The 25,437-nt window shown below is 44.7% G+C and overlaps 1 protein-coding gene across 1 annotated transcript in view; it reads left to right on the forward strand.

Moving 5' to 3' along the window:
* Nucleotides 1-25,437, forward strand: part of TOP1 (DNA topoisomerase I) — a 66,856-nt gene that overhangs the window by 10,357 nt on the left and 31,062 nt on the right. The window contains exon 3 of the mRNA XM_027472938.3: nucleotides 20,454-20,556. Within this exon, the coding sequence (XP_027328739.1) occupies nucleotides 20,454-20,556 (103 nt within the window). The remainder of the gene's footprint in view (nucleotides 1-20,453; nucleotides 20,557-25,437) is intronic.

Genomic DNA, 25,437 nt, shown 5'->3' on the forward strand with positions numbered 1-25,437 from the left:
TCTGCTGTCTGCAGAGCAGTTTTATGGGGGGAAAAGTACAAACGCTGGCAGGGGACAGGCTGTAATGTTACAAAACGAGGTATTTGGGACACTTGATAACCAGGCAGGAGGGCTGCCTTGCTTGATCTTCGCTGCAGTGGACGCGAGTCAGAGGTGAGCTTGGCCTGTGCCGGGGGAATTCGGCAGCTCCAGGAGCTGGCGGTGGCTCTGCCAGCTCGGGGCTTGGTGCGGTGCTGCCCTGCCAGACCGTGCTGCTTGGTGATGCTCGAGGCTGCGCGAGGATGCAGGGTCGAGTACAGAGGGAGACTTAAGAAGGTGGAGGCAGGAAACACCAGGAGGGATGTTCTGTTACAACCCTGTGCCTGGATTTAAGGTCCTTCGTGCCACGTACGTTGTTACCCTGTCCTAAGGCCCCTCTATTTAAATAGGCAGCCCGGTGGGAGAGGGGGAGGGCCGTGCTCTTTGCAAAGGTGGAGAAGCGAGAACAGAGTGGGAGTGACTTCTCCCAGCACAGAAATAGACACAAAGCTGTCTGGCTATGACTCGGGTTCAATTCCAACTTGGACTTTTGGTTTTGATCTTTAATTCTCTCCAGTCTATGACTGAAATGGTTAGGAAAAAAGCAGTACGAAAAAAAAAAAAAAAAAACAAAAAAAACCTTTCTGCAGTTTCAGCTTATATTTTTAGATGCAGGATGCATCTCAGGAGCTAAAACCTGTTTTTTTTTTTTTGTTTTCTGTACTAAATAATTTGAGAAATATTAAAATGTTTTAAAATGCTGCAAGTCAGGTTTTGTAATTAGTGAAACTGCTGGATTTACAGCAGTGAGATCAGTGGTTTCCTGGTCCGTGTGCGGGGTTCTGGCACCACGTACTCCTCAGGTTAGTCTCTTGCACCACACATGGCAGCACACACGAGTGTCTGCTAACTGTGCCTTGAGCAATAGGAAAAGCATCAGCAGAGCATATTGCGTCTTTTGGCAGTTTGTGAATCCTAGCAAGCATGTGAGTAAGATCAATTACTGAAGAGATAAAACAGCAGGGAAGGGCAGGTACCAGTTGGTACTTGCCTAAGAAGGTACACCTACGGGTTAGACGAGCACTCTCCATTTTAATCGAGCCGTTTGGGAAGCTGGAAGCAGGAACCCTTTGGAGAGATCCGTGTGAGCGTGATTCATTGCAACACAAGCAGCGCCTACAAAATGGAGGGATGGAGTAGCACTACTGACGTAGGCTGAGGTTTGTACGCTAGAGTTAATGACCACCAGATGGGGAATAAAAAGCTGCCTGCTCCTCTTCTGAGGACCGAGAATGTCACTGGAGCTATTAAAATGTGCTCTATCTGTTGTAACGCTTCCTCGTGCGCAGCAAACCCCTTTACGTGCGGATCAGAGTAAGCCTTCCTCACTGCTGTTTCCCCTCAATGCTTAGATTTTAGTGTTGGTTTTGATGGAGGATGAGGTTCCTTCAGTTTGGTGCAAGTCAGAGGTACAGAGGGAAGAGGCGTGGGTGCTTTCGGGCAGCAGAAGAGCGAGGTGCAGGTTGTGTTGCAGCACGCTGCCGCGAATTGCCAGATCTAGAGGCAGCAGCTTCGTGTGCCTAGAAATGCAATGCAAAAGACAAACTCGTAACAAAAGGGACCTTGATGCTTTGGCAGCATTGCCCCGTCCCCGTGTCGGTGTCATCTTCATCCATCCTTTTAGCAGAGAGGCAGCGGCACGACTCAGGCAGGATATCTGCCAGCGCTGCTGACTCCAAGTCTCGCAAGCATCGCGCTGGAGCTGTTTGGACATGGGTTGCAGCGCCTTGCTCCAGCAGGTGGAAACATCTCCAGCTCTCCCGGATATCTTTGCCTCATGAAGGTGGATGATGAGTTTTTTTTTTTTTGAAGAGTCTTTTCTTTTTGTTTTCTTCCATCCTCTGGTGTTTTTCCTACTCCAAAACCAGGAAGGCTCTCGGAGGAGCTAGCCTCTTGTCTGAGTCATAATATTACAGCTGTGTATGTCACCTGCGCTTTATTAGGGAAGCACAAGCAAGCTGTCCTTGAAATACCTGTTTTTATGAGTAGATGCAGTCTTCTAATTTAAAATGTGCTTCTCTCTGGAGTTTGATGGCTGTCGTAAACAATTAAGTTTTCCTTTTATCATCAAGTGGGCTTATTCAGCATCGCTTGTATTTAAAGGAAGCTTCTTTTTAGGTTTTTAGACTGCTTTAATTGTGTAGATGTGAGGAGAAAATGGGGCTTAGCACTTGACGCTCTGTGCTTGGATTCTTAAGTTGTTGGTGGGTGTCTGGTGCTGAGCGTCAGCACGCTGTGCTTGTACTTGCCCTGGTCCATAGCTTGTCTTGCAGTGGTTGGAGACAGAGCAGGTAGCAATAAGCTGGCTATGCTAGTAATTAAATCCTTAAATTGAATTTTATGCGGAAGTCAAGCACTGGAATTGATGATCAGTTTCCTGTTTCATAAGTGAAGGTGTAAAGCTGTTGCTCTCCAGCTTTTTCAGGTATTAACTTCATGTCTAGGGCTTGCCCCTTGCTTCCTGCCCCGTCCTTTTGTTGGACATTTGTCCAGTGCTGTGTGATCTTCAGTTCCTGGCACTGCTGAGCATCGCTGCTGGAGCATGAACCCGTGTGTGTGCTGAGTTAAAAACCTGGTTTTCTGTGCTCGTGAGCACACCTCTTACTGTACGCATCGTGTGCAACTCTCCTCTCTGTTAGGAATCTGCTTTTTGGGTTGTTTTTTGAAGCTGCTGGTGCTGCTTTGGCGAGCCAGATTGATCTGTTCTGCGTGCAGTTCAGCAAGCTGGTGCTGACAGCAGGGAGAGCTGCTTCGGAAGGTGGGTTGGGTCTGCTGGGAACAGATCGCTGTGCCTCGGGCTTGACTCACCAGTGTGCTCGGTTAGAAGGATCAACAACAATAACCCCTGGCCACGTTTCTGAAGGATCGGCAGGTTTACAGAGTTGTGGTGTGCTGAAGTCAGTGTGTTTTTAAACGGAGTCCTTTGTGGATTTATGGAGAATGGAGCTGCGGAGCATTGTTTTGTGAAATGCATCCCCTGTAGCTGTATTTCCCAAGACCAAGAAACAGTGTTCAAAACAGATGTGAGCCTCATTTATTAATGTCAAAATTAGTTTGTTTTTAATTTAAGTTCTGATGTTTTTCTCCCTTTCTGTAAATACTCCACCCATCTACCCAGGCACAGGAGCCTTGTCCTCAGATGCTAACCCAGGCTATGAAACCTTAAATCCCAGAGGGAACTTGTTAGCGAGTAGTTCAAGGAGCCCTCCTTGCATCACGCCAGTGTGTTTGTGTCTGGGAGGGCAATTGAGCTGGGCAGAGGAACACTTCCCAGTTTCATTTTCGTAGAGGAGTCCTGGAGAAGAAGTCTGTGAACTTGCACACGGCAAATATTTACTTTCTGAATGGAATGGAGATATGCTATTAGATTTTTCTAAGCTGAGTTTTTATAGTGCCCCTTTGTGTACACTCCTGGTTTAATCTCAGCAGAGCTCTGGAATTAGTCTCTGGCAATTAGCTCAATAGGCAAATGCAGCCAAAGAAGTTCTCACTTCAATTGTTCTTCCCCAATACGGAAAAAAATAGTAATTTTGTTGGGGTCTGTGGACTACAAACAAGTTTAATGACGTTTTTAATAGCTGTTTCAGAGACTGGAAAGGGAAGTATTCTGCTAGTTTTCACTTTGGACAAGGGCTGGTATTCAGCAGGGCTTGCTTGTGAGTGTCCATGAGTGTTTGAAGGCTTAAGGAAGGCAAATCAGTGGCGTGGCTCGTAGCTCTTATTTCCATGCTCTGAAGTCAGTGTCATTTTGTCAGCAAGCGTCAGTGATGTTTGCTCTGTTCTTCATCCTGTAAGCCATACCCGAAATTTTAACCACCTCCTTCCCATTGTTCCTAAGTAACCAAACAGCAGATCGGTGGCGTTGTCAGCGCTTTGCTAAATCCTGCTATGCTATTTCCCAAACCCTGTGAGCCAAATGGTTTTAAGTACGTGGAGAACTAGGTTCAGGTCAAACTACTGATGGAGATTGATACTCTAAAGAAGACGTCAGCACAGAAAGAAGTTGTCAAGCATCTTTGTATGCCAAGTCAAATGAGGTTTCTTCCCTGTTGGTCACTACAGTTTACTCTTGCCCTTGCTCAAACCAGATTTGCTCTTGCATCCAGATGTGCAGTAGCTCATAAAGCAACTTCTAAAGCACACCTTGATGGAACGAATGCTGATTTAACTGCACACTTAATTGTAGTGAAGTTAGATTTTTAAGAACATGATGCTTGGCATTGGCAAACAGTTTCCTTGTGTTACTTGTGTGTGCCTATTGCTTTCTGCATGAAAAAAAAAAAGTGCAGGTTGTGTATCAGGGCAGCTGTCTTGCTGTAAACTGCTAGAGCTGAGATTCCAGTCTTCCTTGCAGTGACCGTAGCAGCACAAAGTATCTCGTTTTGTATTTTAATCGCTAGGTAACTGGTACTTTCTGTAAAATCTTTTGTCGTGAGAACCAACGTGGAACTGTTTTCCAGGTCACAGATGCTTTCTCGCGTAGAGGCTCCTGAGCTATTTTGCCTCTTAGAGCTGCGAAGAAATGTCCTTAGGAAACCAGGTTAACCTAATAGTGTTTCTGGCCAATGTGGAGTGTTCAGTAACGTCACCGCTAGCAGTGAAACACTACTGTTAAAGCAGTTATTTTAATTTTCAATTTCATCATACCCTTATCTCCGGGGGTATCTTGATCTGTGAGTGCAGCGTGTTAGTCTTGGGGAGGGAACATGAAGTTAAATATCTCACATCTCTTGCTGATCTTCAGTACAGGTTATTTGCATTCATTCTTACCTCGTTAGAGCTGCTCATCGTGCAGTTTGCTCACTTGCAGGCTTTACGTAACGCTCCCACTATGCATTAATAAAGACTGGAGGCTCCTGTGTATCGGTATCAGCGCCTTTTCACCTCTGATAGTCTCAAGTAAAGCTGATCACAGGTCACAGCTATGATCACAGGAAAAACAGGGAGTTTGTTCTGGTCTGCGAGGGACTGGAGTACAGGAAGTAAGATAATTGCTAGCTGTAAAAGATCCAAGTTCAAAAATAAACTGGTGCGTTTAAAAACTTGCAAACAGCATTGCATTTGCCTAAATGCACGGAGGCTCAAACAGGTTCGAGTGCATTCAAGTGCTGCGGGTTCAGAAGCCCCTGGGGCAAGCAGCTTCTCGAGGGGAAGGGAACAGGGAACCTGGGCACGGATGGCTCCCGGGGTGCTTCGGGAAGGGAAGGAAAGGAAAGGCAGGAGGAGAGGGGATGGCTGCAGCTCCGGGTGTCTGCAGAGGAGCAATTGCTAAATCCCTGCAGTGGCTGTAGCTTTCAAGGTGGCACTGGTCCTCGATGTAAAGTTCATCTTAAAATTTAACGGAGGTATTGTTTTAACTTTGACTCTAACAGTATTGTATTTGTAATAAACCTTTAAAAATTTGTCTCAACATAAGTAAGACTGGCAGTCAAGAAGCCTTTAAAATATTTCTTTCCTAGCATTATAGCTGAGCCACTCAGGAATTACTAGATTGTAAATGTTCGTACCAGTTACCCTTGTTTCCTTTGCCTGTTTCTGCCACCAAATGAGCAGGTGCAAAGAAATCTCTCAATTTTTCTTTTGCAACACTCCTGCAAATAAGCTGTACCATTTTGTTTTCTCATTTCAGATTACATTAACGAGGAGTAACAAACCCTTGAGTCCCTGTGGGTGCTTCTGTAGTGCTCGTAGTTCTTCGAGCATCTTTCTGAGCCTCTTACCAACCAACTTCTTAAAATACCTAAATGATGTCAGGCTTCGTGTTCAGGAAACTTGAAAAATAGTGCGATCGTGTTGCTGTAGCTGTAAAGCAGAACCTCTGAGATGATGGAAGTCATTAGTTAAGCACTTACATCTTGAAGTGCAGTGATAAACCAGCCATTGAAGGCTCTGCACCTGCAGCATATTTCCTTCAGTTTGAACAGCTCATTTAGTGACTGTGATGGTGGAAACGGTTTGAAAGCTGAAAAAGGGAAGCTAACTTTCACACCTAGTTATTTCTGCGTTGGTAAAGATGGGTCTGCTGGTAAAATTGAGGAACAAGTTAACCAGAGGCAATTGGTTCTGTTGAGTTTTCAAGGATTACGCTTCTCCCCTTTTAATAGGGTTTAGGCATGAAACAAATGAAGTAAACGTTTTTCTCCCATTCATAAGTCATTCAAGGCATTTGTGAGTCTTGTGTGTGATGCAATCTGAAAACGTTGGCTGTGAGTTTAATAAAATTTTGATATCCATCCAGAGATGCAAGCCATTCAGAAGGGGGGGGAAGGGGATAGAATACGTAGAGCTGTTTTTAATAGAAGTTCGGAGTCTATTAAGCATACTGATCTGCAGTGACAGCTTACACTGGTGTTCAGTTACCTGTGTCAGTGTGATTTAACAGCTGGCAGCGAGTGAGATTTGACCTGTATTTAAAAAAAACAGAATACTAACACGTAACAGGTATAAAATCAGTGACTTCAAGTTCCCTGTGTATTGGTTTAAATGGGAGGCTTCTGGCGGAGTGGCTGCTCTGTGTGTGGGAGCTCTACGTATCAGGCATGTAAGTATTGCCAGCACAGCCTCGTGCATTTTAAAACTCACATGGAAGCTGCTGCCACCTGCACTGCTACAGAGGTGTCCCTGTGTCCCCGCTGCCTCCCTCTCAGTAGGCTCAGGAGCACTGCGGGAAGCACGGAAATCTCGGCTGTCATTAAACCTTTTGTTTGCTCCCCTGCCTCCTGTGGATTTGGGCTGGCACCAGACTTCTTCTTGTGTGTTAGCAGTGGTGATGGCTCCTTAAAGCGGGGGAGCTGCGTTCCCTGCCTTGTCTTGAGAGTGGGCCTTGTGGCAGCACGGGGTGACGAGATGTTTGCAGACAGCTGCTGGATTGAGCCTGGCGTGGGTGCGCGATCGCATAACTCGCCTGCAGAGCAGGCGGAGGTGAAGTGGTCTGAGTCCAGCCTGCGTGCCCCGTGCTGGGAAACGTGCTCGGAGGTGGGGGCACCACAGCACCAGCAAATCCCCCGGCTGGGATCGGTGTGGGAGTTGCTTCTACAGACGGGAAGTGAACATGATAAAAGACCAATCACTTCCATTATTTTGAAATAAACTTTTTATAAAACTGGCCCATTAGCTCAGCTCTGTGGGCACAATATTAGGCAAGTAGTAGGACAAATATTTAATTCCGGAGCTTAAAGCAGCGGTACTGCTTGGCAGAGCCGACTTCAGCATCGTACCAGCCGCTTGCTGTCGTGCAGGCTCAGTGTGTACCCTAACACGGAGCACTACGGAGGCCTTGGGCTGTTCCAAGGGTGCTGCCACCTACAGCAGGCAGAAGACCAGCACTGGCCACAGCCACATCTCGTTGTGCATTGCTGGTTAATAAAAGCCTTTGAATAATGCCATTAGAGCCTCTCTGAGGATGCTGGGCGCTGCTTGCACTGCTCCTGCGTGTACGCGTGTGTATGATGCTGCCCGCTGACAGGAGTCCCGTCACTGACTGCGGTAGGAGAAGCGTTTCAATGCCTCTGCTTGTTTTGAGCTGTGGGAATTTGGGTTTCAGGGAGCCCCTGTCCTGGGTCAGTCCCAGGAACGTGCCAGCCCTGTCCTCATGCTGCTGGGGTGAATGCTGGCTTGGTTCGAGCTGTTCTTGAGAAATCACTTGTGCGCTGCGGAAGTGTCCGGATTTCAGGGAATCTTTAAAGGAAAATAAAAACAAAACTCTTTTTAGTGAATCCAAAAATGCTAGTGATTTACACAGCCAGCAAGTGAAAATATTTTTCTAGTTGACACCATTTGCAGAGTAATTATTTCAGACAACACAGCTGTTTTCCTGCTGGCTAAGGCAGTTTTTAAAATTGAAACTTTACTTCTTATGCCTCAAAATGATACAAATCTCCTTATTTTTTAATATAGCTGAAGTTTCCATTATCTCCTCTAAGGGCTGGGAGTTAGTTTTCTCCTTTCTTCCTCCTGATTCACCTGTCTTGGAGGTTTGGCTGCATGCGGTAAGCAGCTGTTGGCTTTGCATTACAAATTGTGGTGTTTGCACCTTTCTGCTACTGGTACAGAGAGCACTTGGAGGCGGGAGAACCTTCTGCTGGGGCACTGACTCAGCCTGTGGATGGAGCATGGTACATGAAGTTCTCTGCAGTGCGAATGTGTCGGGTTGCACCAAAAGGTTTGCTTTGCTCTTGACCCAGTCTGCTGAGGTAACTGGTAAAGCTGCTCCCTGGGTGCTTTCTTGTCAAAAATTCCCAGAAAGGGTGATTCAGCCCACCTACGTGTGTCGGTGATGCAGGCAGGAGCCCAGTCCCTGCACTCCTCACTGAAGAGCTAGGCTTGCTCCTTCTCCCACAGCTGAACATAACCTGGGCAAGATTCTCCAAGCTGTGGCGGACCTGGAAAGGTTCATCTCAGGAGGAGCTGAGCCTTTTTCTCAAGGAGCCGTGGATCAGCCAGTGCAGGCAGCAGGCGAGCTTGGGCGCAGGGGCCAAACAGCAGGGAGCTTGGCGATGCAGCACAGCATTCACATCCCTCCCAAGGGGGACTGCTGAAGTCCAGTGTGGTGTCCCCAGAGCTCTGCCGGACGAGAACTCCTGTTCAAGAAGCTGGAAGGGTCAGCTAGCAGGAAGATAAGGGTTAACTGAGCCATTTTGCTTTGAACCACGTTGAAGTAAGGGATAGGTTATCTTCTGCAGCCGCTGATGACTCCGAAGTCTAAACATGACGGTGTGTCGCAACTGCCCGGCCGCAGCGAGCTCCAGAGAAGCGAGGCAGAAGGCGAGCAGAGGCAGGAGCACCCCTGGGCCTGGCTCCCCAGCTGAGCGTGACCCTGGGCCGTTCCTTTGTCTCCATCTGCACGGTGCGGACACGGCTCCTTTGTCTCTTCCTGAGAGCTGACTGCGTGCGGCAGCGCTGCGTGGCAGCTCCTGTGCCAAGCCGTGGGTCCGTGCTGAAGGTTTGTTGCTTTCTGACTCCGGCAATGGGATCAGTCTCCCTCGTGTTATCCATTTTAACGCCCTTAAATTTTACTTTCTTTCATCATTTTGAGCTAGTTTATACTCCTGTATGCTAGACCGGCTCATGTACAATCATCCAGCCCTTCTCAGTCCTTCCTGCTGTGCCGGTTACGTTAACTGCATTTTGCACAATGGGGAGGAAACGGATGTGAATTTGGAGAAGCGTGAGATTAGATGGTCTGGTAACAACCATTCGGTGTTAGGGGATCCAAAGGAAATCCCCAGGGAACCTACCTGCAGCTTCTATTTTATGCAACTTTTTTCCCCAAAGCTGATTCTTGTTTGTGTGTTCCCCGGCAACACGCGCTTTATGCACCCATCAGTCCTCCAGAGTCTGTCCTGTACACGTCTGTTAGCTAATTGGAATACACATTTGTAACGAGCCTAAGGCTTTTGGAACCAGAGAGGTAATGAAGCACAGGCTTGTAGCCATCCTTTGTTTGCTCCTACATTTTGGATCTGATTGGGAAATGCAGACAGAGGCAGAGCTGACTTTGAAATGGGTCACTAGCTAGCTGCTACAGTTGTCTGGCTTTCCACTTTTCTATCTATTAGGACCCCTTCACTGACCCTGAAAAGTAATTCTGGGCTAGTCTGAGGTGGGAGGAGGAAGAATTGATGCTTAGGGAAAGCAAGACAGTGGCTGAACATAACAAGGACTAGGAGTGAAGCAGGCATATACCAAATAAACTTGGACGTGCTTCCAGCGCATCCTGGAGTATTCCCGAGTCCCCCAGCACTCACTGGGTGGGTTTTTCCTTAGACCCTGCTCTGGCTTCCTGCTGTGCAGAGATGTGATGGGCAGTGCCTTCTGAAAATCAAAGCAAAATCATATCTTCAGTCTTGATGCTGCTTTCAAGATGTACGTACAGCGTGTAGCTGTGCTTTTGCACGTGGGTAAAGACTTCTAAACCAACAGCACAAAATGCTGAACTATTTCTGCCCCAGTAAGGGAAGGGGTCTGTTACTGTGCACGCTACTCAAATTCTGAATGGAGGAGGCTATGGAAAGTACTACTCATAAAATAGTGTAGCCATGTAAGAATAAACTTTGCTAGGGACAAGAACAGGGTGATTCTTACCTTCTTTTCTTAAGAGACTACTCTTGACTTTCTTCTATTCCATGCTAGGAGCTTTTTAAGCTGTGTGCTGATGCTGGCAGTTCTGACTTGCTGATCTATTTTATTCTGCTTGGTTAATGGAAGCATATTAATGGAGTTCATTCTCTGACTCTTATTTATGCAATTACAGGAGAATGTTTTACATCCTGGGAATCCCTGGAAACACATGTTTCTGTTCACATTGATTTTTTTTCATTTTTGAATGCAAATAATGGGTTGAAACTTCATTGTTGCCTCTCAGTCGGGAGCCCTTTAGCATGTGTAAGAAGCAGCTATTAATTTAGCCTTTCTCTACTGATCAAACATGTATTTTCATGCTTTATAAGACTTCCCCACTCTTGTCCTTTGTGTAATGTGTTCTAGTGCAATTGTTCTTGCAGTGATTTTGTGCTTTTCACTCAATGACTTAAGATATGCTGCAGAACAGTCGTATGTGAACATGCCACCTTTTTCAGAAGAGGCCATGGAGAAGGCACTGACAGTTCATTACATTTGCTGCTGTCTGTGCTGTAGGTTTGCTGCAGAATACATTCCATATAGCAGTGCAAGGTCATCGTCCCGTTGTACCACAGAGCATCTCGATTATTTAAGCATTAATTGCTGATAATCAGAGAATTTAGTATTTCCCTAGCAGGTGAAAACATTTGGTGCACAGAAACTGAGTGATTAATCCAGCTTGGAAATAAAAAAAAAAAAAAGGGGGGGGGGGGGTTGCCTCAAAACAAGTGCATTGAAGAATATCTGTCCTTCCTTTTCTGAACAAGCTCTCACAGCATGTCTTGCTTATCTACCCAGCTTCCGCAGGTTTGTTTAGATTGATGAAATGCCAGCAGTGGCATTTGCTTCAGGTTAACTTCATTCATGTCCCTGAGGCTTCAGTCACACAAAATAGGAAAGATCAGTCTGTGGTTTGTTTTTTTTTCTTTTTTTTTTTTTTTCCTGGCCTCCTTAACCTATCCATGATAAGCTTTAAAGTTTTGGAAGGATACACGAGTGTGCAGCTCAGCTTGCAGACTTGGTGCTGTGCCACTGTGCTCTCTCCCTGTTAGCACTTCTGTCACACTGTTTACCTTTCTTCCTTAGATTGAAGTTGCCCTGGGGTTTCGGTGGAGCAGAAGGTGCGTTAATCTTGTTTTGCAAACTTTGTATTTTAAAAGCTGTGTAAGATCCTTGCTTGCATAATAAAACTTCACTGGAGAGAAAGTGGGACTTCTCAATAAGTTCATAGAAATTATTCTAAAGGACAGAGGCTGGAGACATTTCTTCAGCAATTTATCTATTTATCGGATTACAAGATTAATGAAGAATGCAGCAACCAAGGGGTCTGTCTTGTTCTGAAGCCAAGTATCCCAGCAAAATCCTTTTAAGGAAAAAAACACAATATCTGTCTGCCCCTCTGGTATATCTTGCCTCAAATAACTGAAAAGTATGGAGAGGGGCTGTAAGGTCCCTGGCTTTACTCTTCACATTAGAATTAGGCAGTTTTCAAGCTTTAGGAAGCAGAACTGCAGGATACCAAGTAGTACGGTTGGTTCTGGCTCAGCCCAGATGATTGCTTGTTGGACTCCTTTGTGAACAGGAGAGGAGGATGCAGCAGGTCTTTGTCTTGGAAGAACTACCCGGGAAAACAGGTCGACTCAAATCTACTCAGTGTTGATAAATTTGAACCCTTGGAAAAGGGAGAACACACTTTGCTGGAGTCGGTTTATTATTAAAGTTACTGTCTTAGGATGAACAGTTTGCTTATTCTGTTGTACTTTTCCAGACTCTGTTCTCAATGAAGCTTTCTTGTCTCTTTCCTCTATTTTTTCTCTCATACGTTTGGAAAATAAATGATGAGTATATGAAGCTTCCAACCAAGAGCTGCTTTCCACTTGTGTTTAGTCAAAATTGATTTAGATGTTTGGCAGTAAAGCATAAAATTCGTGTCTTACTGTAGTTTATCAAGGAAAACAAAGAGGTTTCTTTAAGCATTGTTACAAAAGTGTCAGCCTCCCTGGACTGGTGCACCTGATCCAATGATACGCCTGAAGCAAAGTAAGTCTGTGACAGCACAGCAACTATGCTTTATTTGAATTTGACTTCAGAAAGGGTTTTGAGTATTTAGAAAGAGCTTTGATATCTATTTACAGTCAGAATAGGCTGTCTGTAGTGTACAGACACATCTGTGAAAAAATAAAATGCAAAATATTATTGTGTAAATAGTACATAAAAATACACAACAGGCCAGAGAGAATCTGCAGCCGTGTTGATTGCGGAGATGCCTTTCAACACTGTAGGTAAAGGGTTGCACGTGAAGTTGATTTTGAAAGGTGTAAATGATCTTTTAATTATGGCACTCAAAAACGAGGAATTGGAAGCCCAGCAATCTTGTTTTGCTGTCGTAGTGGTTTCTCTCCTTTCTTGGCACAAACTGAACGCCCAGTCTTGCTTCTTTCACTGAACGTCATGCTTAGGAAGCATTGCTTGCCCAAGCTGTATTTCAGTTAGAGCAGATGATGATGTTCTGGTGAATTACTCTGATGGAGGTAATGGCTATTGGGGTCTCAAATCCTGGTCTTCGTATTTTAGTCACTTTCATTTCAGGACTCCAAATATTTTGCAGCCAGCTATTGGAGAAATAAAACAGCACAGCAAACAGACCTGCAATACCTTTCCAGGGTAAATGTTTTGTGTGTATTCTGTAGTTGCGTAAATAGGGCCATTAGGCCAGTAAGTGACTTATCCAGTTTCACATGGGAAGTTTATTTTAGATTATGGCTTTCTGTTCCAGAGTATCATCCACAATACCATCATCTGTCTGTAAAACACCTTCTGGGTATGTTTTTTGCTGCTTTTGAGACTTCTAGCTGCATACAGATGTTGTCCCTGATACCTGGATGCAATTCTGTTTTCTGTACAATAGGTTTTCTTCCCCGTTTTTTTTTCAGCTACAGCAATGACAATCCATTTAAACAAAGTCCAGAAGCAGTGTAATCAATTACTGGAACACCATGATCATACTGTGACTTCCTCCAACTGCAATACAAACATTGTAGAAAAATATAAAGCTCTTCCACACTGGTCTCTGGCCTTGCAGAGAGGTCTTGACAAATTAAAAGAGCTGGGCAATCACTAATTGCATGAAGCTTAACAAGACCAAGTGCCAGATTCAGCACCTGGGAGGGGGCAACCCTGACTGTACATATAGATGAGGACGAGAGGCTGGAGAGCAGCCTCGCAGAAAGGGTTCTGGGGTTTCTGGTCAATGCCAAGCTGAATATGAATCAGCAGTGTGCCCCAGCAGCACAAAAGGGCCAACCCTGTCCTGGGGTGCCTCAGGCACGACATGGCTAGCTGGGTGAGGGAAGGGATTCTCCTGCTCTGCTCTGCACCAGTGTGGCCTCACCTTGAGCACTGTGTGCAGTTTTGGTTGCCACAAAATACAAAGGACTTAAAACTATTAGAGAGCCTCCAAAGGAGGGCTACAAAGATGGTGAAGGGTCTGGAAGGCAAGTTGTATGAGGAGTGGCTGAGGTCCCTGGGTTTGTTCAGCCTCGAGCAGAGCAGGCTGAGGGGAGGCCTCATGGCGGCCTGCAGCTCCCTCACGAGGGAAGCAGAGGGGCAGGCGCTGAGCTCTGCTCTCTGGGGACAGCGACAGGACCCGAGGGAACAGCATGGAGCTGGGACAGGGGGTTAGGGATAGGTTTTGCACCCAGAGGGTGATCAGGCACTGGGACAGGCTCCCCAGGGCAGTGGTCAGCACACCAAGCCTGCCGGAGTTCAAGAAGCATTTAGATAACGCTCTCAGACACATGGTCTAATTTTTGGGCGGTCCTGTGAGGAGCCAGGAGCTGGACTTGATCCTGGTGGTTCCCTTCCAACTCAGGACAGTCAATGATGGATCAGGAGGGATTATTGTATGTGCCTTTTGATATTGTAAATCAAAAAATGTAAATTCAAGTGACTTGCCCAAAGCCATAACGAATCCAACAGAGAGGATCCCCATCCCCTGCCTCAGACTGTCCAGCTTCCAGTGTATGGCTGCCCTTGTGAGCTGTATGAGTTCAGATGGATTTCTGCATCTCCACACAGTAGCTCCTTTCTCAGATGAATGGTTTATAAATTGACCAGAGCCTCACAAAGCAACCTTTACACACGTGGGATTGCAGGTGTTTGTTTAGGGAACCTGCCAACCACATCACTATTCCTGTTAAAGATCTTTGATACTGCCTGAACGTTACAATCTTTCTACTTGCAAGTGTAATCTATACGTTGTCAAAGTTGCTCCAACACTAAACTGTTGTGATCTGATGCCTGAGGCAAAAGTACATGTTCTTTGCCAGGGATATGAAGAGTGTTTTAGACACCCTGAACTACGTTCACGTGTTTGAGCATTCACAGCCCTTCCAGGCATTATTTAATCAATTGAACCTTAATGAATCAAATGGTAGTCTTTTATACCCCATATATGGGAAATTAGAACTCAGAAGTAATGTGATTTAGCAAAATAAATGGTAACAAATGATAAAATTTGACTTGTAAAACTTGAAGGTAAGAGGCCTTTTTCTGATCATCTATACTTCAAGGTGACTGCTTCTGAGAAGAGCCCGGGAGGAGGAGAAAAATCTGTGAAATCATTTCACTGAGGTCATATGGGGTCTTTTTGCTTTGCTTACTTTTATGTCAGAACAAGTGAGAAGGAAATTAGGCTAAACTGTAAAATGCTGTAGTTGTGTAGTAAATGGTCTAAGAGGTGTTTCAGCTGTAAAGAGACCACCAATTTCTCAGGTGAAGATTTCAGTTTGACCAGGTTGTGAAACTAATTCAGTGTTACTGAATTGTCTCTTTAAGCTGCATAATTTCACAGTGGAACTGAAGTGTTTTTTTTTGTTGTTGTTTGTTCTTTTAAGACTTTCTTCCCCTTTCCAAAGAAGAGACTGAAAAGTTGCATACGTAGAATCCCCCTGCTGTAACACAATACATCCTCTATTGCAATTGCAAAGGATTTCTTGCTTGTGCTTCAAATTTGAGATGGATAAAATTCCTGGTAACAGAAAGCACACCACACTCATATATACCAATGATTCTGAGAACTTCTAAAAAGCTCATATGTTTCTCTTGTAACCTGTAACTAGTATCAAGGCACTGGCCTTGGGGCAGAAATTTAAGCCCATTTTCTAAAGCAGAAGTAACAAGTAGTTAAAATGTTTTTTTGACATGGTACTGTGACTTTCCCCCCTTTCTTCATACTATGTCTTCAGATTTGGAGACAGATTTCAGTTCCAAGAATCAAGTAAGCTTAAATTGCCATTTTGGACATCAGTATAGGTGGTGCTTTGAACAGACAAAATATCAGCATACTTACTAGTTGAGGTATTTCTAGGCTGTCTAATGGAGAGAAACAAGTGGGGTATTGCTGGAACCAGAAGGAAAAATACAAAAATCCCTTATCCCCAAAACTTAGCAAAATATAACAGAAGAACAGACTGTTAGCAGAAACCTGTCTGTAAGCAGGTTGATAAGGTATTCAAATTGTACTTGAAAAAGCTTACAAGAACATGAACACAAAGACAGCAAATACGGAAGGCTAATAGATTTAGCTAAAAAAGCTCCTGTTGATGAGGAATTGGAGTTACCAGGTGTTAGTTTGCCAGCTATCCCACTTAGTTTAAGAGAAATGAGAAGGGCCAGATAGTTGCTCTCATCCTTTTTTCAGCACTTGAAAAAGATGATTCTAAAGCAAACTGCCAACGATATTCTCCCAGATCATAATACTAACTATACTGATTTGTTGTACAAGAGCCTACATCCCTCTGTGCAATTTCAGGGTTTAATTAGAAATGTTGCCACAAAAACTGAAATATTAACGTAAGGAGTAGGCCTGCTTCCCTTCATACTTAAGTAAACTTTATTGGGGGAGCGGGGAGAGAAAAATGCTCAAAAGGATTTTAAAAGCAAACGATTTTTTCGTATGAATTAAAGGAGTGTAGTTCCCTGTACGTTGGTTTTGTGGCCAGCCCAGCCCGTTAAGGCCGGGGTCAGTCCCATTGGGGAGGAGGCTCTGGCACGCTGCCTCCCCAGGTGCCGGCTGCCCGCCGCAGGAGGGATTTCTCTCCCTGCAGCTCTCTTCTCGTCATGCTGTAGTTAAATAGATGCCTGGCCTTTTACAGCTCTGTTCCTGGATAAAGAGTAAAACTGCACTGTTCCAGTAATACGTGTATACAAGTATTGCAAATAGGGTTATGACTCAGCCTTTCCCCAGAGACTTAATGGCGGGGGGGGAGGAAGACGACAAAACAGGGCCACAAACCAAAAGTGCTTAGAATTTCCCATCCCTAAATCAGGCGTCCTTGTAATTAAACAGAGTTCAAAGATGAATCAACGTACAGAAATGCAGAGCTGCTCGTGATTGTTGGAGGTGCAGAGGGAAAGGCAGGAATAGCAGGGGGACTGCGGTAATCTTTTGGAGCCATACCAGGCTCAGCACTAACAGACAGGCATCCAGTGCCAGAGACATCAAGCTCTCTAGAACAGAAGAGATGCCAAACGCTCTGTTTGGGTTAGTGGATACCAAAGGGAGAGCCTTAGGGGTGGTGGATCCCTGCCCAGTGAGCGTAACCCCTGTCCCTACTGTAACCTTGGGGCTGGAGAGACTCATTGACTTCTGAAATCCTTTAAATGTCACACGGGCGTTTGGGCATTTGAACTTTGCTCACAGTAGATAGCGGAGTCTGCTGGTGCTCCTGGAGAAACAGTCGCATTTATCTCCTTGTTTAGCGTGAGAGGGAGCAGACATAAGGAAAGACATAAAAGGCAGGAAACAAATGTAAATGTGTGTGATAGTGCCTGACCTCACTGCAGCTCGTGTGAGGCTGGATCTAGTCAACTGCTGGTCGGCTGCAAGCTGGGGGAGAGTTACTGGAGGCTAAAGGATGCTTTTAGGAATTGATACACTAAGCACATCAAAGAAGATACAGACAGTAGTCATGAGCGTTTCCACTGATTGCTTCTGTATTAATGAGGTTTGCTGTGAGGAGCTCCATTGTGTCCTAAAGTTTCGTTCTAAATTCAGTTTTCTGCTGCCTGTGTAATGCGGTGGAGAGGATGTCATACTGGATGTCGTACTGGTTTCTGTGGAGTGGGGACACAAACTGGAAGAGCTGAACTTGTTTTGTCAGCCACCAAATAACCATCAATTTGGTCTGCGAGATAAAGTCAGTCTGGAAAAAAATATATGACGTGCCATTGCGTCCTTCTTAGCAGTCCAGTCTCCTGAACTCCATTCAGCTCCACCCTCAAAAAAAAATATAAAAAAAAAATCTGAGAGCTTTAATGCCTTCTGGTAATGTTCATGTGTCAGCTTGAGATTATTTAATAAAAGCTTTAGAAGTTCTCAGTCTTAGCCTACCTTATGGCATGGTGTCAGAAAGCAACAGCAGCGAGTCTGAGCGCTAGGCAAATATTCCAGAGTAATTTAATTCTTAGGAGATGTGTCTGGGAGGTAGCATGCTTGCCTGCATAGAAGTACTGAATTTCAGGTGTGGTCCGGTGTGTTGAGAGGCCCAGTACGTATCCAGTGTTGCCTGCAGTCAGGTTAAAGCTCTCCTGCCACCTTTCCCCTTCTGCTTGCAAGACCACGCACACAACCTCCTGTTGCCCAGCCGCTATGGCCTGCCTTTTAGCCAGAACACCTCTATAAAAAGGCCTTTCTGCTACAAGTCTTTCAGCAATGGGAAGCTAGGGAAGACGAATGCCACTGAGCAGAGCTAGTTTAACTTTTTTTTTTTTTTTCACTCCTGTACCAGGCATGCATTGCCTGAAAGGAATGAGTTATTGTCAGCAGAGTGGAGGATTGCATTGTTGGACTCCAGTGACTCCATGGGTATGGTCCTAGAACGACTTCTCACAAGCAAATACCAATTTCAGCTGGAAAGCACAAGTCAGTTGGAAGGGCATCTGGAGATGAAAGGAAAAGACTGTTCCATTTTGTGGGGTTTTGCAAAAAATGCTCACGTGGCTCTAAAGAGAATAGCATTGAATAGTTGCACACGTTTTCCATCAGTTTGTTGTTAGAACAAAAATTTTGTGTTGGTTTGTGCTCCCTTTAAAAATGAGCATGTGGTAAAATGAGTGTGCACATTCTATGTATAGCATCGTGATGTTTTTTCTAGTGGTTTACCTACTCATCAGGTGTCAACGGATGGCTGTTTGCTTCAGCTGGTGCTTTAGGAACTGGGGAGTAAACTCTGTGGAATAAAATGCAGGCAGTCTGCAAACAGCCTGAGCTTCCAGCTCCTGGCTAAATTGAAGAATCTGAAGTGTGAAATGTGCTGCGAAAACACTTTTGCCAGTGAAATGTGTGTTGTCCTGGTGGGAAGAAGAAGGGTACCAAGAAATTGCTTCTTGGCACTTCAGGGAGCGTAGGTGTCAGGTCCCGCACAGTTCGTTAGCGATTGCTGGGAAATGGGTTTTGTTGTTTGGGTACTTGCAAACTCTGAGCTGGTTATGCTCTAACGCCAAATGTTGCACAGATCCTGGCGCATCCCTGGGTATCAAAGGACAGAAAATCCAATCTTGCTCTTCAAACGTGTATATGGTGTGTAGGGCAGCACCGGGAAGTGTTGCCAGCTTTGGGAGGATCGAGGCAGAAGGCGAATTGGAGGCTTCAACGTCAACGCTCGTGTGTTGGTTTGTGCTGTTTTACTGCAGGCGTCTGAGAGCAACACCTGAAGTTAGGGCAGCAGCAGGTTGCGATCTGCGGAAATGTGTAACGGGGGGGCTACCCCCAAAAACCAGCTGAATATTTGGGGTTTGTAAGCACTGGTGTCAGGTAAGGAGAAAAGTGAACTTGTGGCAAAAGACGTGCAGGATGAGGCGGTTCCTGGCAATGCAATGCGTTTCCTTTGTGACTGTGGAAATCTCAAACTCCTTCTGTTGCAGTTCCCTATTCTCATATGGGGGCAGTCGCCTTTTTAGAGGCATGATAGCATCTTTACAATCAATTAATCATTACCACCTTACATCCAAGATCTGTGGTGGAAGTGCTGGCACTGTTATCCGAAAGCAGTTGCCAAAGTCATCACAGCCTTTTAGGTATCCTGAAGAGCTATTTAATTTTAGTTGCTTGAGAAATGTGTATAAAATAAGAAAAGAAAAAAAAAGAGAGAAGTTGAGGGGAGTGTTTTGTCATGGCTTACAGGAGTGACCTTGACTGTAGGTGGTTGCACCTTTTGTCCTGGGTTTGAGGTGCTAATTCAGCCTCAGCTCCTTCCTGATCTACTCAAAAAGAACATTTATGGGCCTAAAAATGCTTGTCAGTGCTTAGTTACAATTCCAGCTCTGTTGCTCTTTGGCTTTGGTGGATCTTGTTTTCTTTGGTGCTTTGGGAGGACCTCATTGTTTATTGCATGGTGCAGTTGTCACTGAGGATGGAAAATGTTACTGGAAGTAGAAATGGATACCACTAAAATTACAGTGTTTGTGTACGCTCACTTGAGTGCCATCTCCTATTTCTGACTCGTCACTTAAATTGGACCAGCCCTGACCTGTGTAGGTGGGTTTCCACCAGCGTGTGCTCATTACAGCTCTCCCGTTGCACTGTCTGGGCTCTGTTGTGGAAGGGAGGTAAGTGTCTCCTAGCATCTCCTGCAGGAGACGGCATGAGGAGAGAGTTCCCTGTCTGTTTTTCTTCCTCCATCTTTTGTTTTCCTCTTCCCTCATCATTTGATCTTTCCCTCACTGCGTGCCTGTCATGCCATGTGGGCGTAAAAATAAGATGATTTTAAGGGGGAGGGGGGAGAGTTGGTACTCTTTGTCTAGACTAGATACTTGTGGAAATAGTGGCTACATTTTAGGTCCAGCAAGCCTAATGTTTCAGCTTTATGCTCGGTTTCTGTACCTTTGTAATCTGTTTGACATGAAATACTGACAGGCACAGGAAGCTAGGATTCCCATCTATGCAGAAAGATTCAACTTGCTGTAGCCATACTTAACTATTTCACAAAATGGGTCGTGTTTCTTCAGGATCTGTAAAGGTTTTAAAGATCATTGAACTAAGGACCGTATAAATGCAGCTGTTGCCAAGGTAAATTAACTTGTCCTGCAGGAACAATAAATCCTTTTAGGAGCTCTGAAAACTAAGATTTTTGTTTCAAATTTTGCATCTCACGAAGTACTGGAATGGGGTGGGGAAACATGCAGAGGTTCATGAGGGAGGCATGGAGTTTTCTCCCAACTTCATTTCTTAATTTTTTTTGCCTCTCTGCTTGCAGATTCTCACAAACACAAAGATAAACACAAAGACCGAGAACACCGGCACAAAGAGCACAAGAAGGACAAGGAAAAAGACCGGGAAAAGTCCAAGCACAGTAATAGGTGAGGAAAAAATTGACCAAACCCTCGTAGGCTAAACCTCTGTTGCTCATGCACTCTCAGAATTTACAAGTGTAGGTGATTAAAGTCTAAATTATGTAATTGCATGCGTTTCTATATGGGTAGCTTAAGCTGTGCATCTTGCAAATGGGATCCAATATTTCTGTATATAAGATTAATGTAGCACAGTGTGACTGAAGGTGAAAACTAGTTGAACCTCATCTTCATGGAGACTGATGAATTTTGCTCGTAATCTTTTGTGTGTTTGCAATTGTTTGTCAGAAACGTGGAGCACTCATAAGTATTGCTGTAAGCCCTGCTGTTTTAGCATAGATGAACCTGATGTGACTACTCAGCCTCCTAATAATTAGTGGCATCTGGAAAAATGGTCCCCTGGAGTGATGGCAATGTCCTTGGCCTTTTCCTATAACGACTGAATATCTCAGCGCTGTCAGGCAGCTTGTGGGGCAATCCTTTTTACATTTGCCAGGCATTATGAGCACGTCTCAGCTGCTGGGTTAGATGATAAATCTGAAAGGATTGCCGGCTGGTTTGTCTGGTCTGAATGACAACTGCACTGCCACTGGCTGGGGAATGTGTGTCACGGGACGCACCTGCAGTATCATCCACACTGAACATAAGATAAGCATTTGTTTACTCTGTGGTCATGGGGGGCACTTGCAGTGGTGCTGGGTGAATTATAAGAACCAGAATATGCAGGTCTGTCCTTGGTGACTTGGTGTAACGCAGCGTGGGGCAGCGGTGTCACACACAGGACATTACACAGAGAAGCTTTCCTAGTTGTAACTCCTGACGTGCAAGTGAGTATTTGCAAATCAGGCACTGGAGGGTAAGTTTCTGTCCCAGCACTTGGTGAATGGCAGGGAGTGATTGTTATGGCCAAGCAAATGTTATTAAATAATGGCTGTGCAAATGTGACAACACAAACTAAAAACAAATGAATGGTCTGTATTAACAATTTCTATTAAGAAGCAAGGAAAAAAATGAGGGTGTGCTGACCAGTGGCTTTGTTTTATTGGGGTCACACTTTTTCTGTGACCTTTTAAGAAGTTGTACAGCTTTCTTTAGTTTCTTCTTCACAAATAGATGACAGCAAAAAAAAATTCTAGGCAAATTAAGTTGCAGCATTTACTGGCTTCCACGGCAAAGACTAAATGCTCTGGACGCATTGTTTGCACTTTTTTTCTCATGTATCTCAATTGCTTTGTGTTCTGTTTTTTCTTATATTCAAGCATGTTCCCCAAAACTGATTTTGCCTCACATTTCCAAGTGCTTATTGCTTCACTTGGAAACCATTCTCCTGCAATCTTAGCAAAGTACATTCTTTTGTAAGGAGTAATGTAAGCACGATCTTTTCAAACTTCCAGAATTCATTAATGATTTGGCTTTCTCTGTGTAGGAGGTGGAAGGATATTTTTAACTGGAAGAAATATTTTTTTACCAACTAATTATGGCTTGTAAGTTGAAGCTGCCCAGTGCTAATTGTGTAAATAATAAATAACAAAACATTAAAAAGGAGATAAGAACGGCTAATGTGTTGTGTGAGTTGTAGCTTTGTCATGAGCTGACAGGTAAACATTCTTTATCGTGAAGTAATTCCTCCCTCCCTTCAGCATTGCCTCAAAGTCCCTTTAAGAAAGGTAGCACTTTTTCTAGACACTGCGCTTAAAGCTTCCAGATATTTTCATTTAAATATTCGTTTGTTCTTTGAGCACAATGTACTACATTTTTGTGTCATAGAAGGATGCACCTGTGTGGATAACATGACTGAATGCATGTTTTGCAGGGTTGTTCTTTGGGGCATATTTTGGGAAGAGATGACATGATATTGCCTTGCCCCTTAGGCCACTGCACAAGGTGGGACAGTTCCCCAGGCTGAGTGCACACAGCTTGCAGCATTTTTTTTATAGTGTTTCCTGCATTTTAAAACTGACACCATAAAAATTAATGTATTGGGCTGCTGAATCACGGAGGTGTCATTCAGGGAAGATAACATACACAGAAACGTGTGCAGTGCTCTGCTTGGATCCATCCTTCAGGAGTCTTCTAAGATCTGCACTGCCCCAGTTGTGCTCAGTCAGGCACGAGGCACGTGGCCAGTGGCGATGCAAGCCCAGCTGTCTTCTAACAAACCTTTTAGAAATAACTGACCCCATAATTGAAAGTTAAGCACTTCCTCTCCGAGTCTTTTGATTCAGCTGTCGTGCGTGTAATTCCATGAATATTAAGCTGTGCCTGTAAGGGTTAGAGTTAGGTAACAATTGTCTTATGGAGGAGATAGCCCAGCAGCTCACAGCATGGGGGTAGAGGAAGATCTGTGATTAGCGTGGAATTAAAGAGGGGAGCTTCTGGAAGGATCTGAATGGAGCAAGTCCTTGTGGGCTGATGACTGCCAAGTGTTGATGTGGAAGGTGAGACTCCAAGGATGGCAGAGGGCAGACTAGTGAGTTACAGGACAGGATGGGGAAGGACCGGAGCAAGCTGCACAAGTGTACAGTTAGAAGTCCTGTCTTTAAAATGCAGAGTTTCAGCCTAATACAAAACTTGGGGTGGTTAAACACAACATGAGCCTGGGAGGGAGCAAAAACCAACAGCATCCATCCTGAAACTCCTGCTGGTCCTGCACAGGCTCCTCTATGAACTTCAGTTATGGCTCTGTTAATATGGTTGCTGTGCAAAACTACTTCCCTGGACAGAACCAAGAGTAAATGAGAAGTCTGGGTTTTAGGATGCCCTCTGTGACTGTGCAGCTGGTGTGAAATGGTTGGGAATCATTTCAATCACTGTCAAGCGCCTCTCGCTATCTTACTGCTAAGCAGACAGCTCGCAAGGAACAGGTTAAGGGGACTACTGATCACTTTGCCATTTTTAATAGCTTTTGATTTTTACCAGCAGTTGGAGGGGAGGGAGCTGCTTTGCAGGGAAATACTGGAGAATTGTCCCCTGTCTAAAGGGTTGTCTTTGCTGTGATGTGACAAGACAGAGTCCTTGGAGGAAGATGTAAAGCACAGCAGGTGAGCAGAGGCAGTGGCTGGTAGGCTCTGAGATGCTCTGCCCTGCTAATGAGAATCCCAATAGCCATACTTTTACATTTGGCAATGAAATGTGAGTGAAAATAGCTGTCACTCCACTAGAAATTAGACAAAACTTACAAGGCACCGAGAATGTGGGATTTTCCAATGGTTTCTACCTGTATGGGGAGTTCTTACAGCATTTGATACAAACCTCTTGCTAAAACTGAAATTGAATCATTTAGAAAAATTTCTTAGATTAATAGAATTGCACTTAAATCTTGAGAAATTCCGTTCTGTACTTCCAGTCATCAGCTTTTATGTGCAGGAGATGTTCTGTATCTTTTTTAGCTCTTAAAAAGATTGAGCTGTGTGTTAGCAGAAATCCAAGCCGTTGTTGCTGGAGAAGCTTGGGTTTGTACCTGTGGGATGCGTTGTGCAGCGTGTGAAGCATCCCCTGACTGCTCGCTGAGAAGTTTGGTGTTGCGTCACGCATTGTACGCAGTTTTAGAGCATTGTCTGGTTGCATCCAAAGCAGATCATTTTTAATGTCCGTCTGCAGTAGTTTCACCATTTCATCTCCTGCCTGGTACTAAAACAAGCTTTTTAAAATAAAACCTACGTCAACAAGGCAGAAAAACTTCCGAATAAATGTTTCCTGTATCCAGACTTTGAAGGAAGTATCTACGCTGTCAAGATAAATCCCAGAAACACCTAAAATAGATTATCTTAATTTCATATGGCAGAAGTGTGTGGACTGGGATGTGGAACTTCCTAATTTTGCTTCTTGCTTTCTTCCATTCCCACTCACAAGATGACACTCCTGTATCTTAATCTTAATCACTTATAGCTTTGTAGCTGTAGTGTACTGGGAGAGCCTTCATGTGCCTCATCAGGGTCTTCTCAAAGATCTTTCACCCTCCAAGAAAGTGCAAAGCCCATAAAACAAAACTGAGAGAATAAATCCACATCGTTATCAAGCAATCACTACCCAGCAAAGTGTTTTCTTTTGTTCCTTTTCTCAACCCTTTATTTCCTGATCCCCCAAAGAAAACCCTACACGCACTCATTAAATATAAATGTCAGTAGTTAAAAAAATACAATGAAACAAATCTGATGTGGCAATAGGTTTCTGATCTCTGGGTGACGAGCATTTCAAACAGGGAGGCCATGTAAAATAATGAAATAATGGTCCCTTTGAAGCCAAGGCGTGCAAGAGATTGGTTTCGAAGTGTTCCCAGTAACGAGCGTCTTTCTGCTGGGTGTCTTGGGCTTTGCGTGGAGCGTGGCCGGCGCCGTGCAGAACTGGCTGTGACAGTGAAAGGGAGCAAAGAGGCTCCTCTCGCAGTGCTGATCCCTGCTGTCAGTGTGACAGGCATCTGAGCTGCAGGAAAAAATCCTCTGTCAGATTGCATATTCCCTTCGTTTACAAAATCTCCTGTGATCACAGCTTGAGATGAACAGAAGCAGGGAACATACGGGATTTATAGACCTGATCTTCACTGGCATCTTCTGAGTTTTGTGGTTTTGCTAGGAAAAACAGATCCAAGGCATTTGCTTGTGGTGAATGAAAATAAATTTCAGCTCTGGCATCTCACACACCTCCTGACTGATTTACTACGTGATCCCGAGCTGCGAGGAGCTGTGTGCATCTGGGGCACGAAGAGGCAGAGAGATCTGACTTGGGGTTTCAGTGCCCCTGTTCCCCTGGTGTGGGTGCTTCAGTTTTCCTCCCCCTCTTGAGTGCGGTTGACCTCCATTAGCTTTCTAACGCGATCCCTTCTAGCAGCAAAAATTTCTGCTTTTTCAGTTAATGGCGTACTGGTGTACATTTAATGGTGTAAATTACAAA

This window comes from Anas platyrhynchos, chromosome 21 (genome assembly GCF_047663525.1).
Source record: "Anas platyrhynchos isolate ZD024472 breed Pekin duck chromosome 21, IASCAAS_PekinDuck_T2T, whole genome shotgun sequence".
NCBI lineage: Eukaryota > Metazoa > Chordata > Aves > Anseriformes > Anatidae > Anas > Anas platyrhynchos.